Genomic DNA, 17,562 nt, shown 5'->3' with positions numbered 1-17,562 from the left:
ACGTGTCCTCCCTGAGAGGACTACCTCTTATCCCAGAACACCGTATCATGTCCCCAACTCTGGACATAATGGTTTGTTTCGTAGCCTATTTTTTCTGTATGAGAATTCAGTCCTCTTCTTCTAAATCACTAGGGTTTATGTTACTCCCTCTGACTTCTCCGTTTCTTCTGGCGTCTGTGGATGTCCTGAAGGGACCGAGCGGAAGGCCTCTGCCGCCACACGTCTCCGTCTGATTTAGCCTGGCTCCGGCAGCGCCTCTGCCTGCCGTCCTCAACATGGAACACAGTCTGACTGGGGCGTGGTTATACTGGGCTAAACTGGGCTTGTTCGTCAGATCCAGGTGTGCTCTGCCCGATTGCAGACCGTCTCTTTTCTGGATTCCGTCCCTACTCTGGGAGATAAAATGGCTGCCTGGATCACTCCTCTGTCTCTCAGACGTCATTCTAGACCGCTGCACGGTTTTCTCTTAACTCTGTCACTCACTCATTTAAGTGTATCATTCAGCTCATTGGATTGGTTGTTTCCTTTTTAACAAGTCATTGGTTACAGAACGAGGGCTAGTTCTGCTCTTCTCCCCACTCAAATGGCAAGCCCATGGGGAAGGATGGAAAATTCCCAGGCTGAGGTAGAATCCCTCCATTTCTCTACACCTTGGCTCCAGTTTTACAACCCTACATCTCTTACCCATCTTCTCCCCTGGCCTACACCAACCCAACATCCCCCTCTCTGCTCCCCCTGGCCTACACCAACCCAACATCCACCTCTCTGCTCCCCCTGGCCTACACCAACCCAACATCCCCCTCTCTGCTCCCTCTGGCCTACACCAACCCAACATCCACCTCTGTGCTCCCCCTGGCCTACACCCACTACAACCACCCCTCGGCTCCCCCTGGCCTACACCCACTACAGCTCCCCCTGGCCTACACCCACTACAACCAGCCCTCGGCTCCCCCTGGCCTACACCCACTACAACCACCTCTGTGCTCCCCCTGGCCTACACCCACTACAACCACCCCTCGGCTCCCCCTGGCCTACACCCACTACAGCTCCCCCTGGCCTACACCCACTACAACCAGCCCTCGGCTCCCCCTGGCCTACACCCACTACAACCACCCCTCCCCTCCCCCTGGCCTACACCCACTACAACCAGCCCTCTCCTCCCCCTGGCCTACACCCACTACAACCACCTCTCGGCTCCTTCTGGCCTACACCTACTACAACCAGCTCTTTCCTCCCCCTGGCCTACACCCACTACAACCACCCCTCGGCTCCCCCTGGCCTACACCCACTACAACCAGCCCAGTCCTCCCTGTTGGGGGCCCTTCTACAGCACTGCTATCTGGGTTTGATTGGGTCCCCCTCCACCCAAAGCTCCAGGCTGCATGGTAACCAACAGTAGACACCAGGGCAGAGGGGGTAGTCCTGGCCCCAGCCCAGTCCGGAGCTCTGTCTGTGGGGCAGGAAGTGAGGGAGCGCGGGGGCTTTGTGATCCATCCGGGGGAGATGGATGAGTACGGGGAATGTCAGACGGAGATGTGAGCTCTCTCTTCTCTCTCGTTTTCCATTCTCTCCACTTGTCGCCCTATTGCGAGCAGTGCATTTCTCTTTGAAGCTCAGAGTTCGGCGCTGGCGCAGAGGCAAGGTTCACCTCGTGATTTCTAACACCTTCAGAAGGATGAGATCAGACGCAGGCGCCGCTGCTTTCACTCTCCCATCAGCCACTGCAGCAAAGCAGCCTTACGACTCACAAATTCACAATGTGCTTTTTTTTGGACGGGAGCAGAGAACAATTCATCTCATTTGTGTTTGTGTGTCTGTGTACATGTAAAACTGCCTTATAGGAAGTCCAGACAGACTTTTAAAAAAAGTAAATTTGAACTCCAGGTAGATGGAACACTGAGCTGTTATTTTGGCACAGCAGTTGGCATTCACCTTCCATATTTACTGATCATTCTCCCTCTCCCTCTCCCTCTCGTCTGTCGGTCTTCGTAGGTATGTAGTGAAGGGTTCGGGAAATATTCTATTTTTTATTTTTTTTGTAGACCTTGAGCTTATTCGCCTCATTAGACAAATCCCCGTATCTTGAAAGAATGCGTGGATCTTGTTCGGGTTGAAATTCAGTTACAAGCAAAAATAATTGTTATCTTTGTTTCTGATTTGGATTTAAATTTCCCTGTATACATTGTTTCTCATTTGGACACTTTACAATAAGCATGTGTAGCTGTGGAGAGAGGTGTAGCTGCGGAGAGAGGTGTAGCTGCGGAGAGAGGTGTAGCTGCGGAGAGAGGTGTAGCCGCGGGGGGAGAGGTGTAGCCGCGGGGGGAGAGGTGTAGCCGCGGGGGGAGAGGTGTAGCCGCGGGGGGAGAGGTGTGGAGAGTGAAAGTTTGTAATAAAACACCAGCCTCCACTGTTGTCATTGTTCTCTCTCCATCCTTCCCCCTCTCTCCCTCACATGTGGAAAGCATTATATTCTGTCCACTGGAGCAGTGAGTAGAGCAGCAAACAGTGTCTGTGTTGTGGGCCTGGGAGGCTGGGACATGTCTGGGATCAGTGTAGGGGATCTGCTCTGTGCTGGGTGTCCCGGCCTCTCTATGGCCCCGCTGTTTGCACAAAAGGGGGTTTGTTATTTCAGAGCCGCACACTCTGACAGGCCTCTCTCCCTTGACTGGGGGAGGAGGGCGAGACAGGGGAAAGGGAGGCCCCTCCAGAGTTCACCAAAGTAGAGATCAGGCTTAAAGGGCAGGCTAGTCTAGGCTGCTACATGTGTGTGCTCATGATATAGCTTGTTTTTTCCCCCCTATGGTTATATTTTTAGGAGCCATTTTAGTTTTTTGTTGTTGCAGGGTGCCTGTATTGCTGTTTACTGCATTCTCCATTCTATAACCGAGGTTCTTAATAACATGATGGTTAAGGAGGGTATCCCCATGCTGAGAAGCCATCGAATGTGTTTCGTTGGGTCCGAGGCCTTGGAATGGCATGGTGTGATTTATGGGCTTTCAATGTTTAGGCCCATGCCACGGTAGGTTAGCGTAGCAACGAACTGGGATCATTACTCTACCAGACGTACTCGTACTGGACTTCCAGTATTTCTGTGCTTAACCATGTTTTTTCGACCTAAATTGAGTTGTAGATGGGTTTTTTCCCCCCGTCTATCCAATAAACAGCCACTTGACCTGTCATCTATTATGGTTCAGTCAGAGTACCATGACAACTGAGGCATATTTTCAACAATACAGAAACAAATGTGGAACTAATTGCATGTGAACTCATTTGGCTGTGTTTCCTTTCCCTCTCTCCATAGCTACGCACGTGCACACACACACACGCACGCGCACGACTCCGTACTCCGACGTTGTCCTAACATTTCTATATTTATTGATTCAATTATTTTTGCTTTTGGATTGTTGTATATTATTAGATATTACTGTAGTGTCGGAGCTAGGAACACAAGCATTTCGCTACACCCGCAATAACATCTGCTAAATACGTGTATGCGACCAATAAAATGTGATTTCACACACACACACACACATACACACACACACACACACACACACACACACACACGTGGATTTAGAGACGTAGCCTGAGGGTCAGAGGGTTCGTTAGTAAAAGCTCAGACACAATGGTAGGATTGTTAGTAATGCCTGCCGACATTGACTGCCAACACTCTGTTCAGAGGTGCTAAGTAATCTCTTGTGTTCACACAGCAAAGACCTTGGAAGTCGTCAGCCACTCACTCAGCCTTGTTAAATCACTCCAAACCAGAACGTGGCAATGGCGCTGTTTGGCAATGCATATCCGTCCGTATTGCTTATGGTTTAGATTTCAAGCTATCTTGAGCTATTTTATAGAAATTCCTTGTTGACACCTAGCAAAATGTCAAAGAATCAATTGAATTCATTCTCCGTACTGCCATTTCCAGCCCATAGCCAAATGTTTAGCTAGCTAACGTTAGCATATTCACTAGCTAGCTAAGGACACTGCACTAACTCGGCAGCTAACACAGGCAGCTGTTTCATGGAAACTAGCTAATCCATTGTGATTTAATTATGTCAATACTAGTTATAGTAGCTAGCTATCTTGGAGGAAGTATTTAGTATTGTGTGCATTGCATCTGTCCACTTAGCTAGCTACTATCCATAGCCTACATTGCATTTGGGGTGGCAGGTAACCTAGTGGTTAGAGCATTGGGCCAGTAACCGAAAGGTTGCTGGATCGAATCCCCGAGCTGACAAGGTAAAAATCTGTCATTCTGCCCCTGAACAAGGCAGTTAACCCACTGTTCCCCGGTAGTCCGTCATTGAAAATAAGAATTTCTTAACTGACTTGCCTAGTTAAATAAAGGTTTACAAAAAAACACACAAAAAAACTGTGACTGGCTCATCCGTTAATGTACGGAGCAAATGCGGTCTTTTTGTTTGCTCCCACGTGGTACTGCTTTCGTTCGAGTAAGAAAAGGAACGGCCGGCCTCCTATCGGCACTGAGATTCTGTGCGTTTTCATACTTAAGATGGACAAGTGAAATCGATTACGTGATGTATTTTGCAGACAGGCCCAGTCCTTTAATTAGAAAATGTTCTGTTAATCTGTGGCGCTGAATTGAAATGCAGACATGAATAAACTAGAACATGTTTCTGAGGTTTTAGAAGTGTCGCATTTTGGACTTTGTTGGACCCACTCTCCCCTATAGTGAACCCTTTGGTTTCTCCAGTAATCCCAAGATATCGGCATATAGAGCTAAAATGCTCCAAGTAACAAATACACTGCAATATGGAAACTAACCCTACAATCAAAATGGTGGATAACAGGGAATCTATGTTAGAGTATGGGTAGAGAGCCTGAGGAAAACCTTCACATCGGAGGCAGAACTAGGGTTGCCTGACTCCCGGCTCTAGCCCTTTCTCGTGCACTGAGAGTGGGGATGGCAAGGAGAGAACCAGAGTACCTGCAGCAGGATGCAGCAACTACCTCAGTCTATCTCGGCCTCCTAGAGGCTGTCTGTCTTTTCGTCGGTTGATGTTTGTACCACGTTGGAGTCGTCTGTCCTTCCCGCCCACCCCCTGGGCTCCCACATGCTCCCACCATCGCCTCCCTCTGCGAAGCACTTGGAATATATACTCCCATGCATGCACCCATACATGCACCCATACATGCAGGCGTAGTATGTGGGAACTTGGTGCACCACACCGACGCAATGCGTCCATGTTTCCATCACCCCTTCAGGGTGTCAGACAGACCGATAGACAGACAGACAGACAGACCGACGGGGATCTCCCAAACCCTGGTCCACTGATCAGTCGGCCCTAAAGAGAGGATTAAATCCTGTAGTTTTCTGTGACTGACCCCCCCCCCCTCCTCAACCCACTCCCTCCCTCACCAGTCCAACCCGAAATGACTGTGGCTCAAGGCTCCGGAATGGCCTTTGAAGGTGACTGAATTGCTAATGTTTATTTTCCCCACTCCACCACAACCTTCCCTGGTCACAGCCTTCTAATGAAAATGCTTTGCCGCCTGTGTCCGCTCCCAATCCCCAGCCTGGATGATTTGAGGATTCTCTATTTTCTGGCTGTGGTTTGTCAGCTATGTTTTAAAACTGTCAGCATTGTTGTGTGCATGTAACCGTGCTCAATGTCATATTTTAGCAACCAGGAGGTTGCTGGATCGAATCCCCGAGCGGACAAGGTAAAACTCTGTCATTCTGCCCCTGAACAACCCACTGTTCCTAGGCCGTCATTGTAAATAAGAATTAGTTCTTAACTGACTTGCCTAGTTAAATAAAAAAAGTTAGGCTGGGGTGAGGGGGGAGTTGAGTGCTGCTCATGATGATGATAATCTAGTCGGCTCATGTATCAGCACTGATCAGAACATTTTGCCATCACGTTATTTTGCTCTTCAGTCGCGTAGTAACTACTACTACCAGGGATGGTGCCAGGTTTCCTCCAGAAGTGATGCTTCAATCATGGCCAGAGAATCTTGTGTGGCCTACCACTTCGCGGCCTAGCCGCTGTTGCTCCTAGCCGTTTCCACGGTCGTGAGTACTTATGTAAATGTAATATTTGACTTTTTTTCTTTTTCTTAAACATTTGCTAAAATGTCTTAACAACCCGTTTTTGCTTTGTCATTATGGGGGTGTTGTGTGTATATTGAGATGTTGTATATATTTTTAAATCCATTTGAATCTGTAACGTAACAAAATGACGAAAACGTCAAGGGGCCTGAATACTTTCCGAATGCGCTGTATTTCTTGCCACCCTAGGGTCACGCATGACTTATAAAGCAAATTTAGAGCTTGTATTACTCAAAAACATCAAATAGTGTCAAATACGTCATTCTGTATTGTGTATATTGTGATATGATATTTTGACCGTCTCTCCCAGCCCTAATTGAAATGACACCCACTCTGTCTCAACACAAAACCGTCAAACGTCTAATGCTGCAGCGTATGTGAGACTATGACCGAAAATCTGAGTTGACGCCTTTTTTTTTGATAATTGATGTTAAAAGGTATAGTATAGTAGTTTAGTAGTAGTAGTAATAGTTTGAAAATAAGCACTACGTTTTTAAATGAGATCAAGCTTTGACCATGTATCTTTTCCAGTGACGAAGACACGGATGTCTCGTGGTGTGGGCATTTCCGTTGAAAAGAACCAATGAGAGCACCAATGTGTTTATTTATAGGAGCATAACAAACGGGGTGTCAAATGAAAGCTAAGAGTACATTTTTTGGGGTAAATTAAGGCATAGATACATTCGACCCTTCTCCGTCTTGAAAATTAGGCAGAAGTACAGGCTGACTTCTGGATAAACGGATGGAAATGTGGTCTTTGAAGATGTTTACCGTCAGTAAGTTTAAGAAATACTGTTTTGTGCCTCCTAATTCCGTTACCAAATACACACCTCGTTAAGATGTTTTCTAATTTAGAGGGAGGATAACGGAAGTTCACAGAAGTATTAAGTAATGGTTAGAGATACTCATTAGTTATAGTGATTATGGTAATGGAATTACCCCAAAAATCTGAAATGCAATTACTCCAACTGAATTGGCTACAATAAGAAATCAAAGTCACAAACCACAATTGGGTCACCTGCTACGGTGATCCCTTCCGCTGGCATACTGTTATGTTCAGCTCTTAGCGATTTTCTTTGCAAATTCTGTCGTCTGGCGGTCTTACCAAGTGTTAAAACTGTCGGTCTGGACAACCCCTCTCTTCCGGCCATTCTTTCTCTCTCATTCACTCGTTCATATCCCAACTCCCCCTGACACACCCGCAGGAAGTGGAGTCATGGCCATTCTATCTCACCCCTGGAGCAATCAGGCTCAAGTGCCTTGCTCAAAGGCATAGCAACATATTTGTTTTTCCCCGAGCCAAGCAACCTTTTGGTTACTGTCCCTAGTGCTCTAACCTCGAGGCTACCTGCCACCCCGGTAGAGTAGACTACGATATATTGTACTGTGCTTAACCATACTGCACTCTATTGCACTGCACTCTACTCTGCTGTATTGTACTGCACTGTACCTCACTGCACTCTACTCTGCTGTGCTGTATTGTACTGCATTCTACTTTACTATGCTGTATTGCACTGCACTGCACTCTACTCTGCTGTGCTGTATTGTACCTCACTGCACTCTACTGTGCTGTATTGTACTGCACTGCACTCTACTTTACTATGCTGTATTGTACCTCACTGCACTCTGCTGTGCTGTATTGTACTGTACTGCACTGCACTCTACTTTACTATGCTGTATTGTACTGCACTGTACTGCACTGCACTCTACTTTACTATGCTGTCCAAACTTGTGAAACACAAGAAGAAGGACATACCCGTCATTATGCGTTTCGGGGTAGTACAGATCAGGGAACCAGAACTTAGTCACCTGCTACTGTGATCCCTTCTGCTGGCATACTCTGTAAAGGGTCAAGTTTGAGGACCTTTATCTCCCTGAATGTTTTTTGGCATTCGGGTCCAAAAAAGTCACTGTCTGGTCACTTCTTCAACGTGCAAACATGTATGGAACGTTTTGTTTAAATCAAAAGGGATTTACCCTGGATTTATTCAAACAGACGCCCACCCGCATCTGCACACCCCCTCCCACTCGTCGCCAGCGTGGCATGGAATGTGTAGAAGGCTTATCTCGGCAAGAACGTGGTAAAAATGGGCCATTTTGAAGGGGGGGGGGGGGTCATATAAAAGTAAGTCTTATGTGAAAGGTGTATAAGACTTAGTTGATTTGGGCCAATTAGGATGTGGGTGGGTTTGGTCATTGAAGAGGCAACCCCAAGCTTTATAGGTATCAGACAGAAAATAGGGGCGTCACATTAACTGGCCCCGCTGGCCCAGCCAGGGTGAGCCGTATTTGGTTAGAGATTGAGGCATTCCTCCCTGTCCAGGGTACAGCTGTGAAAGCCGCCGGACCACATCCAAAAACAAACAGCCCGCTAACGATACAGTGTTAAGCTAACGCTAACACTAGCTAGCTGTGGTGGTGGTTCAGTTTGTTTTTGTGCTCCATGTGTTTATTTCACAATTGACTAGGCCGGGGTAGTTTTCTAAATAACACTGTGGGTGAAATGTGTAGCTTTTGTTTTGCCTTTGTGTGTCTATGTTCCCCCCCCCCCCAACTTTTACTAACACATCCCTCCCCAGTGTCGACCGAAGCCTACCACTTCAACTACAGTAGAGAGAATCAAACCAGCCAGGCTTTTTAGGTTTTCCTTGTGTTGATATTTAGGAACCTAGTTCAGCGTGACAAGTCTCCTCTTGATTGTGTGAGGTCCCATAAATCACTTCTTGTTTTGACATCTACCTTTATTGGGGGGGGGGGGGGGTTGGTTGGTTACCATGGTAATGCAATAAAGTGGAGTGAACTCTGCATTGGCGGGCGGAGTGGTGTGGAGTGAAGCATGCTGGGTAGCTGGTGCCCCTCTGCTCTGTAATGTGTCTGACAGCATGTGTGGTCAGGACTGGACAGGGGGGGGTGGTGTGTGTGGACAGGACTGGACAGGGGGTGGGTGGTGTGTGTGGACAGGACTGGACAGGGGGTGGGTGGTGTGTGTGGTCAGGACTGGACAGGGGGGGTGGTGTGTGTGTGGTCAGGACTGGACAGGGGGGGTGGTGTGTGTGTGGTCAGGACTGGACAGGGGGGGTGGTGTGTGTGGACAGGACTGGACAGGGGGGGTGGTGTGTGTGTGGTCAGGACTGGACAGGGGGGGTGGTGTGTGTGGACAGGACTGGACAGGGGGTGGGTGGTGTGTGTGGTCAGGACTGGACAGGGGGTGGGTGGTGTGTGTGGTCAGGACTGGACAGGGGGTGGGTGGTGTGTGTGTGGACAGGACTGGACAGGGGGGGTGGTGTGTGTGTGTGTGTGTGTACAGGACTGGACAGGGGGGGTGGTGTGTGTGTGGTCAGGACTGGACAGGGGGGGTGGTGTGTGTGGACAGGACTGGACAGGGGTGGTGGTGTGTGTGTGGTCAGGACTGGACAGGGGGGGTGGTGTGTGTGTGGTCAGGACTGGACAGGGGGGGTGGTGTGTGTGTGGTCAGGACTGGACAGGGGGGGTGGTGTGTGTGTGGTCAGGACTGGACAGGGGGGGTGGTGTGTGTGTGGACAGGACCTGACGAGGGGTGGTGTGTGTGTGGACAGGACTGGACAGGGGGGGTGGTGTGTGTGTGGACAGGACTGGACAGGGGGGTGGTGTGTGTGTCTAGTGTAGCAGCAGAGAAGCTTACAGTGTAACACCTGCCACTTTAAGTCAACATTTATTTAACTGTTGTTTTAGTGTGCCTCCACCTTGCACTAAATGTTGTGCCTGATGTTTCGGGGGGGCGTGTGTGTGGTACTCAGTGGACAAGCTTGCTTAACAAGTTGTGTTCTTGGGTGTGTGTTTTGTGTGTGTCAGTATGCAATAGTATACCATCCCATACCAGTGCAGGTGTTAAACTGTTTTCTTGAGGACTCATTGAGTTTGTGTTGGTGCTGAGGTTGTACAAGGACATCTACTCTTGCTTCAGAATATGGGTTTATGCCTAGGTCAAACGTGTTTTCAGGATTTGTGGAAGATGTCTATTGTACAGTATGTTGCCTACACCAAACATGTTGAATGGGTTCAGGTTGTTTTGCAGGCAGTCAGCCTATAGGCAGCATTTGACCAGCTGTTATTGTCAGAGAGGTTTGGAGCTCTTTCTTATTGGTCTATTAAATCATTTACCGCATGGCGACGTTACCGTGGAAGGCCAAAACCCCATACCACCAAAACAGGCTGAAATTTCAGGTGGTCTTTTCAAACAGCTCTTACATTAAAAGGGAATTATACTTAAAAAACATATATTTTTTTAATGTCACAGTATTTTTCCAACCTCGTTGTGTGGAAATATGCTTAAAATATTTTATTTGACTGCAGCGGGCCTTTAGGCAATCAGAATAAATCATCTGTGTGCAATGATTTAGCTTTTCTTTTTAAATGAACGGCTGCAGTGTCTTTCTACAGCATACTAATCATGTCTCTCTCTCTGTCTCTGTCTCTGTGTCTCTCTCTGTCTCTGTCTCTGTCTCTGTCTCTCTCTCTGTCTCTGTCTCTCTCCTGTCTCTCTCTCTGTCTCTCTCTCTGTGTCTCTCTCTCTGTGTCTCTCTCTCTGTGTCTCTCTCTCTGTGTCTCTCTCTCTGTGTCTCTCTCTCTGTGTCTCTCTCTCTGTGTCTGTCGCTCTCCTCTCTCTCTCTCTCTGTGTGTCTCTCTCTCTCTCTGTGTCTCTCTCTCTGTGTCTCTCTCTCTGTGTCTCTCTCTCTGTGTCTCTCTCTCTCTCTGTCTCTCTCTCTCTCTTTGTATCTCTCTCTCTCTCTTTGTATCTCTCTCTCTCTCTATTTCTCTCTCTCTCTGTGTGTCTCTCTCTCTCTCTGTGTCTCTCTCTCTCTCTCTGTGTGTCTCTCTCTCTGTGTCTCTCTCTGTGTCTCTCTCTCTGTCTCTCTCTGCAGAGAATCTTCAACTCGTTTGTGTACACAGAGAAGACCTCAAACGGAGAGACGGAAGTACAGCAGGTGAGTCACTGGGTGCTCGTGTGTGTGTGTGTGCACACGCACAAGTGTATTTGCACAGTATGTGTGCTTGTGACTGTCTGTCTGTGCCGCAGTAACACCACACACACACACACACACACACACACACACACACACACACACACACACACACACACACACACACACACACACACACACACACACACACACACACACACACACACACACACACACACACAGCCATCATCAGAGGAAAGGAGGGCTTATTAAAATTCTACAGCTGCCGTCTCATTGGCTTTGAAGTTGTCTTTGTTTTTCACTCCCACATTCTCTAATGCACTACACAGTGTCTGTGCAGGAAGGCTTCACTCTGACGAGGAGATGCTGGAATAGAAACATGGCTCCTCTACCTGTACTCTAATGCAGCGTTAGAGACTGAGTTAATGCCATTTCATCTGCACTCTCCCATGGTTGGCAGTAAAGAGGCTACTTAAGAATCTGAGATGTGTTTAAAAAAAAAACGTTATTAATCCCGTCGAGCGATTCAGAAAGGCGACTGTGTCCAGCCCAGTGTGTTGAGGGGACAGTGATATTCAGTGACTGTTGAGGTTAAAGTGCGGACTGTCGGCTCACATTTTTTAAAATAAATTCCTGGTGATTCGTTTAAAATCTCCTGATTTTAGAATTGTACGTAGTCGCAAATATCATATCCCTCCAAATATGCTAACCTCCCCTGTTATTGTGATGGTGAGAGGTTAGCATGTCTTGGGGATATGATATAAAATGCTAACCTCCCCTGTTATTGTGATGGTGAGAGGTTAGCATGTCTTGGGGATATGATATTTTGTGCGTCTAAGGTTCTCACTCAACATTATTCACGATTCATTCAGGACTATCCGTAGTCATGGTAGCATCCACATTAATGTGGAAGTGTTCAGAAACACTCAGTTTTTGACTATTTTAATACACACGTGAATTTGTCCCAATACTTTTGGTCCCCTAAAATGAGGGACTTTGTACATAAAGTGCTGTAATTTCTCTACGGTTCTCCCAATATGGATGAAAATAGCCTCAAATTAAAGCTGACAGTCTGCACTTTAACCTTATAGTCATTGTATCATGGAGTACAGAGCCCAAACAACAACATTTGTTAATGTCTCAATACTTTTGGATTTTGGAGCTGTGTGTGTGTGTGTGTGTGTGTGTGTGTGTGTGTGTGTGTGTGTGTGTGTGTTCTTATGGGTCTGGTCACTTTTGGCAGAGCAAATAAGCTGGCACTGTTCGCTTACTGCCCATTCCTGCACTGCAGTGGTCGGTGATGTTTCGACTGCATGGTTTGGTAGACCAGCTACTACTATTTCCACTGGCTCAGTATAATATACAGTACAGTGGTTGGTACTGGATCAGTTTTTAATCAATAGGTAATTTGATAGATATGTTTCTGCCCCACAGCTACTGATCCTGAATGCTAATCAATAAAAACATCTGTGAAGTTCACAGCTCTGTGTTGCTTGTTTACAGCGGGTCATTTCATAGGGAGTTGTCGTGTTGTTACATCACCAACATTTCAAGAATGAAGTTCAATATGGGCGCTAGCATGGCGGCTGTTCTTAAACCTGGCCTAACTAACTCTCTCCCTCTCGCTCTCTCTCTCTCTCTCTCTGTACAGTGAATTCAGAAAGTATTCAGACCCCTTGACTTTTTCCACATTTTGTTACGTTACAGCCGTATTCTAAAATGGATGAAATTAAATGTTTCCCTCATCCCACAATACTGAAACTTGAAAACAGGTTTTTATTTTTTTGTGCAAATGTATCCAAAATAAAACACAGATTTACAGTTATTTACACAAGTATTCAGCCCCTTTGCTATGAGACTCGAAATTCAAGTGCATCATGTTTCTATTGATGATCCTTGAGATGTTTCTACAACTTGTATTGGATTCCACCTGTGGTAAATTCAAAAGGCACACAGCTGTCTATTTAAGGTCCCACAGTTGATAGTGCATGTCAGAGCAAAAACCAAGCCAAAGGGTTTTTGGGGCTCTGAGAAAGGGCTCTGAGACAGGATTGTATCGAGGCACAGATCTGGGGAAGGGGACCAAAACATTCCTGCAGCATTGAAGGTTCCCAAGAACACAGTGGCCTCCATCATTCTTAAATGGAAGAAGTTTGGAACCACCAAGACTCTTGCTAGAGCTGGCAGCCCGGCAAAACTGAGCAATCAGGGGAGAAGGGCCTTGGTCAGGGAGGTGACCAAGAACCCGATGGTCACTCTGACAGATCTCCAGAGTTCCTCTGTGGAGATGGGAGAACCTCCCAGAAGGACAACCATCTCTGCAGCACTCCACTAATCAAGCCTTTATGGTAGAGTGGCCAGAAGGAAGCCAGTCCTTTACAGCCCGCTTGGAGGCACCTAAAGGACTCTGGTCTGATGAAACCAAGATTTGGCTTGAATGCCAAGGGTCACGTCTGGAAACCTGGCACCATCCCTATGGTGAAGCATGGTGGCGGCAGCATCATGCTGTGGGGATGTTTTTCAGAGGCATGAACTAGGCAGGATTGAGGGAAAAATGAACGGAGCAAAGTACAGAGAGATCCTTAATAACAATCTGTCCCAGAGTGCTCAGGACCATAGACTGGGGCTAGGGTTCACCTTCCAACAGGACAACGACCCTAAGCACGCAACCAAGACCAACGCAAGAGTGGCTTCGGGACAAGTCTCTGAATGTCCTTAGGTGGCCCAGCCAGAGCCTGGACTTGAACCCGGTTGAACATTTCTGGAGAGACCTGAAAATAGCTCTGCAGTGACGCTCCTCATCCAACCTGGCCGAGCTCTAGAGGATGAATGAAGGGGAATGGGAGAAACTTCTGAAATACAGTTGTGCCAGGCTTGTAACGTCATACCCCAGGAGATTCGAGGCTGTAATCCCTGCTAAAGGTGCTTCGACAAAGTACTAAGCAAATGGTTTGAGTACTTATGTAAATGTGATATTTTCATATTTTTGATTTTTTTAAATAATAAATTAGCAAACATTTCTATAAACCTGTTTTTGCTTTGACATTATGGGGTATAATGTGTAGATTGAGGGATAAAAAAATAAATATATATTTTAGAAAAAGGCTGTAACTAAATGTGGAAGTACTTTCTGATTGAACAGTATATGGCTCCAGTAGTATCCATCTGTGGACTGTAGGTTAGGTTATAGGTTATAGGTTAGCACTCCTGGTGTGTGGACATTTAGTTACAGTATGTTTTAAAAAATATTTTTTTATTTTGAATTACATTTCCAGAAACTATGCTAAATGCATCTGACCAGTAGATACCCTTTGGTTTATTAAAATGTTTGCTGGAGATTTTTCCATGTAGCCGTCTTTTTTTCTCTCTTTTTTTTCTTCAAAGAATGATTCTTAAGCTGTTCGAATTCATCAAAAATATTGACAAGATGTACAACAGTGTCTCTGCAGCAATTGTGTTCCTCTAAGACTCTCGCTAATTTAGCATCACCAAGACCAGACGGTGCCAGCCCTGGCATTGCTGGCATGGTTCTCCCCGGCTAGGAGGCAGGTGGGAAATGACACTTTGGTACCATGGCAGCCAAAACAGCACCAATTAGAGCTGAATCCACAGTGGGGAGGAAGCCCAAAGAAAAAAGACTGACTGAAAGACAGACAGAGAGACAGAAGCCTGGCTTTGAGACTGGCTCCCCTTCACCATCTCCCTCTCGTTACTCAGGAGACGAGCAGGGTGATGACATCTGCCACTGAGTAATGACATAGGCTGGCCATCTCCACTCATCCCAGGAATGTTTAAAGTGTAATGAACATGATTCTAGATGTTTATTTGCTTTAGCTTGTGTTTTTACAGTAATTCTACAGTGCAGGTTGCTGCTCTCTTCCCAGAGAGGCATGTAAAGAAAGGCGTGTGTTACCAGGAAATGAATTTCAGACCAAAATGAAGAAGATCCCACGTGGACTGAGCCAGACAGTGGAGTGGACATTTCCTATTAGAAGTCCTCAGCGTTATGTCTGTTTGGTCCTCTGGGGAGATGAGATGGAATCAGCAAAGCGAGAGAGACTGCAGAAAATGGGCAGCTAGCCGGAGGTCAACACAGCCTATAGATAGACGCATTGTTGTGTGTGTGTGTGTGTAGCCAGATGACGAGGTGGTCACGCCAGTCTAATAGCCCAGTCTGTCTATCAGTGTACCTGAGCCCCCAGAGACTCAGTAGACCAGAGGTGTGGAGGCTGTAGTCTGACGGTGACATTTATGTAAAAGGCCAGTCAGGGCTCGTGGAGGGGTTTCTGTGTTAACAACAACAACAACAACAAAATCTTGATGGGCTATTGTATTCTCTGACATTCTCCCAGTCTACCCTGGTACTGACACGGGTCACAGGTCTCCTCCCTAACCCAGACCTAGCCGTAACAGTCCTGAACCAGAGCCACACAATGAAACTGCGTGGTCTGGGACCGCCTGGTCAGGGCTACAGCAACCACAGAGCCCCAACGTGTGTTGTAGTGAAGGTGGGAGGAGGAAACGGTAAGGCCGGGAGTAGTTGGTGAGGTTGGTTGCGATTTGTGGGTAGAGAGGGGGAGAAGGAGGGTGGTTTTGGCTAAGGAAAAGTAGTCTTAAATCACTAAACCTGTGCCTTGCAGGTCTTTTGGTTTCTCGTTCCTCTGGACTCATGAATGGGTATTTCTCAGTCTTAACCACACCGTGCTGTGGCTAGGGCTGTGAAGGCACTCGGACAGCTCAATCGTGGTTGAGACGCACCTAATAGTGAGTCCACGTTGGTCCGAATTGCTGGTCCGGCCCAGTCTGGGAGGGGGGAGGGGGGGGGGGGGGGGGGGGGGGGGGGTGTACAGTATTTTTGTTGTGTCCCAAATGACAACCTACTACAGACAGTGCACTACTTTTGACCGTAGCCCTTACGGGCCCTTATCAAAATTAGTGCACTATATTGGGAATATGGTGCCATCTTTGGACTCGCGTATCGGGTGGCACTGTAATTCATGGTGACGCCGCTGGCCCCTGTATAATGACATAATCGGAGGAGCGGTTGGGCTTGCGGATTAATAGGAACAGCGACTGGCAGATTGGGTGTAGCTCGGTTAATGGGTCACAGCATATTTCTCCTGTTCCTGGCCTGGGCAGTGTTGGCAGGCACGCCTCATTATGGGATGTGGACAGATGTGGAGACTGGCTGCCGGTAGTGGAGACTGGCTGCCGGTAGTGGAGACTGGCTGCCGGTAGTGGAGACTGGCTGCTGGTAGTGGACACTGGCTGCCGGTAGAGGAGACTGGCTGCCGGTAGAGGAGACTGGCTGCCGGTAGAGGAGACTGGCTGCCGGTAGAGGAGACTGGCTGCCGGTAGAGGAGACTGGCTGCCGGTAGAGGCGGTTCTCCCAAGTTATTATTTTATTTTCTCCAGGCGGTGAGGGAATGTAGTGACTTGATTTGAGTCTTTGAGTCTTGTTTAAAGCCCACTGTGTGTTCTGAGTTTGTGTGCGTTATCAGTGCTTGTTTTGCAGGCTATGTAGCCTGTGCTTGAATGCGTAGGAGTGGAGTGGAGTGGAGTGGAGTGGGGTGGGGGGGGGGGGGGGGGTGGGGGGGGGGGGGGGGGGGGGGGCGGGCGTTGCCACGGTCCTGTAGGTTCTAACGAGGTTGGTTCCCTGTGGGGGTTTTTCATTGGCTCCAGAGTAGGAACAAGAACCTGTTGTGAGGAGCTGCTAGTGCGCTCGTTATTAGTGTCCCCCAGGTAGGAACCCTTTTTTTTGAAAGAGGCTCCTCGATGCGTGCAGTGAGCCATAACTCCCCTTCTGAGAGCTGTAATGTATGCCTAGCGTTAGCTGACACACAGGACAGACGGGGGGCCTAGTCAGGCCGAACACTAACCAGCACGATTCAATTATCTGCCCCTTTTTTAATGAACCACATTTTTCCTTTTGAGTGATTTCTCACAAAACCAGAGCAAAAAAAAACAGAACACCACGGCTTTGGGGATTTTCACAATTGAATCTGTAGAATGGTCTTTTTAGGGGGGAGGATTGTTTACATATCTTTGTGATTTGTCCGTAGCGTTTGACGTTTTGGCCTTACTCAGGCCTCCTTTAAGACGCCATCTTGTTTCATCTGTAGGTGCTACAAAACAACAATTGGTGTCATATGAAGCTGTACTTCTTGCTCTGGGATATGAGTATTTTTAATTTCATATGGGTAGGAGGGCCAAGAGACCCGGGTTGGGTTCTAGGGTTTGAGCAGAGCCTGAAGGTAAGGCAGGGGTAGTTCCTCTTGCTGCTCCGTAGCCAAGCACCAGTTTAACAGAGAAGGGTGTTCCGTGTGCTCACGGCTCTGCGTCCAGCGTTTCTCAAACTATGTCCTCGGGAACCACAAGGGGAGCATGTAATTTTTTGTGTGTTTTGTTGCCCTAGCACTACATAGCTGATTCAAATGATCAAAGCTGGACGATTAGTTGATTATTTCAATCAGCTGTGTAGTGCCACGGCAAAAAAACAACAACGAGGACCGAGTTTGGGAAACTATGCTC

The 17,562-nt window shown here is 47.5% G+C and overlaps 1 protein-coding gene across 1 annotated transcript in view; it reads left to right on the top strand.

The window, feature by feature from the left end:
* The window catches only part of LOC110521803 (VWFA and cache domain-containing protein 1), an 80,401-nt gene that overhangs the window by 22,965 nt on the left and 39,874 nt on the right, over positions 1-17,562 (top strand). Inside the window, exon 2 of the mRNA XM_036968893.1 lies at positions 10,972-11,034. Coding sequence (XP_036824788.1) covers positions 10,972-11,034 — 63 coding nt within the window. The remainder of the gene's footprint in view (positions 1-10,971; positions 11,035-17,562) is intronic.

This window comes from Oncorhynchus mykiss, chromosome 30, assembly GCF_013265735.2.
Source record: "Oncorhynchus mykiss isolate Arlee chromosome 30, USDA_OmykA_1.1, whole genome shotgun sequence".
NCBI classification, from domain to species: domain Eukaryota; kingdom Metazoa; phylum Chordata; class Actinopteri; order Salmoniformes; family Salmonidae; genus Oncorhynchus; species Oncorhynchus mykiss.
The sequence above is the reverse complement of the archived record's forward strand: the minus strand, read 5'-3'. Positions and strand labels throughout refer to the sequence as shown.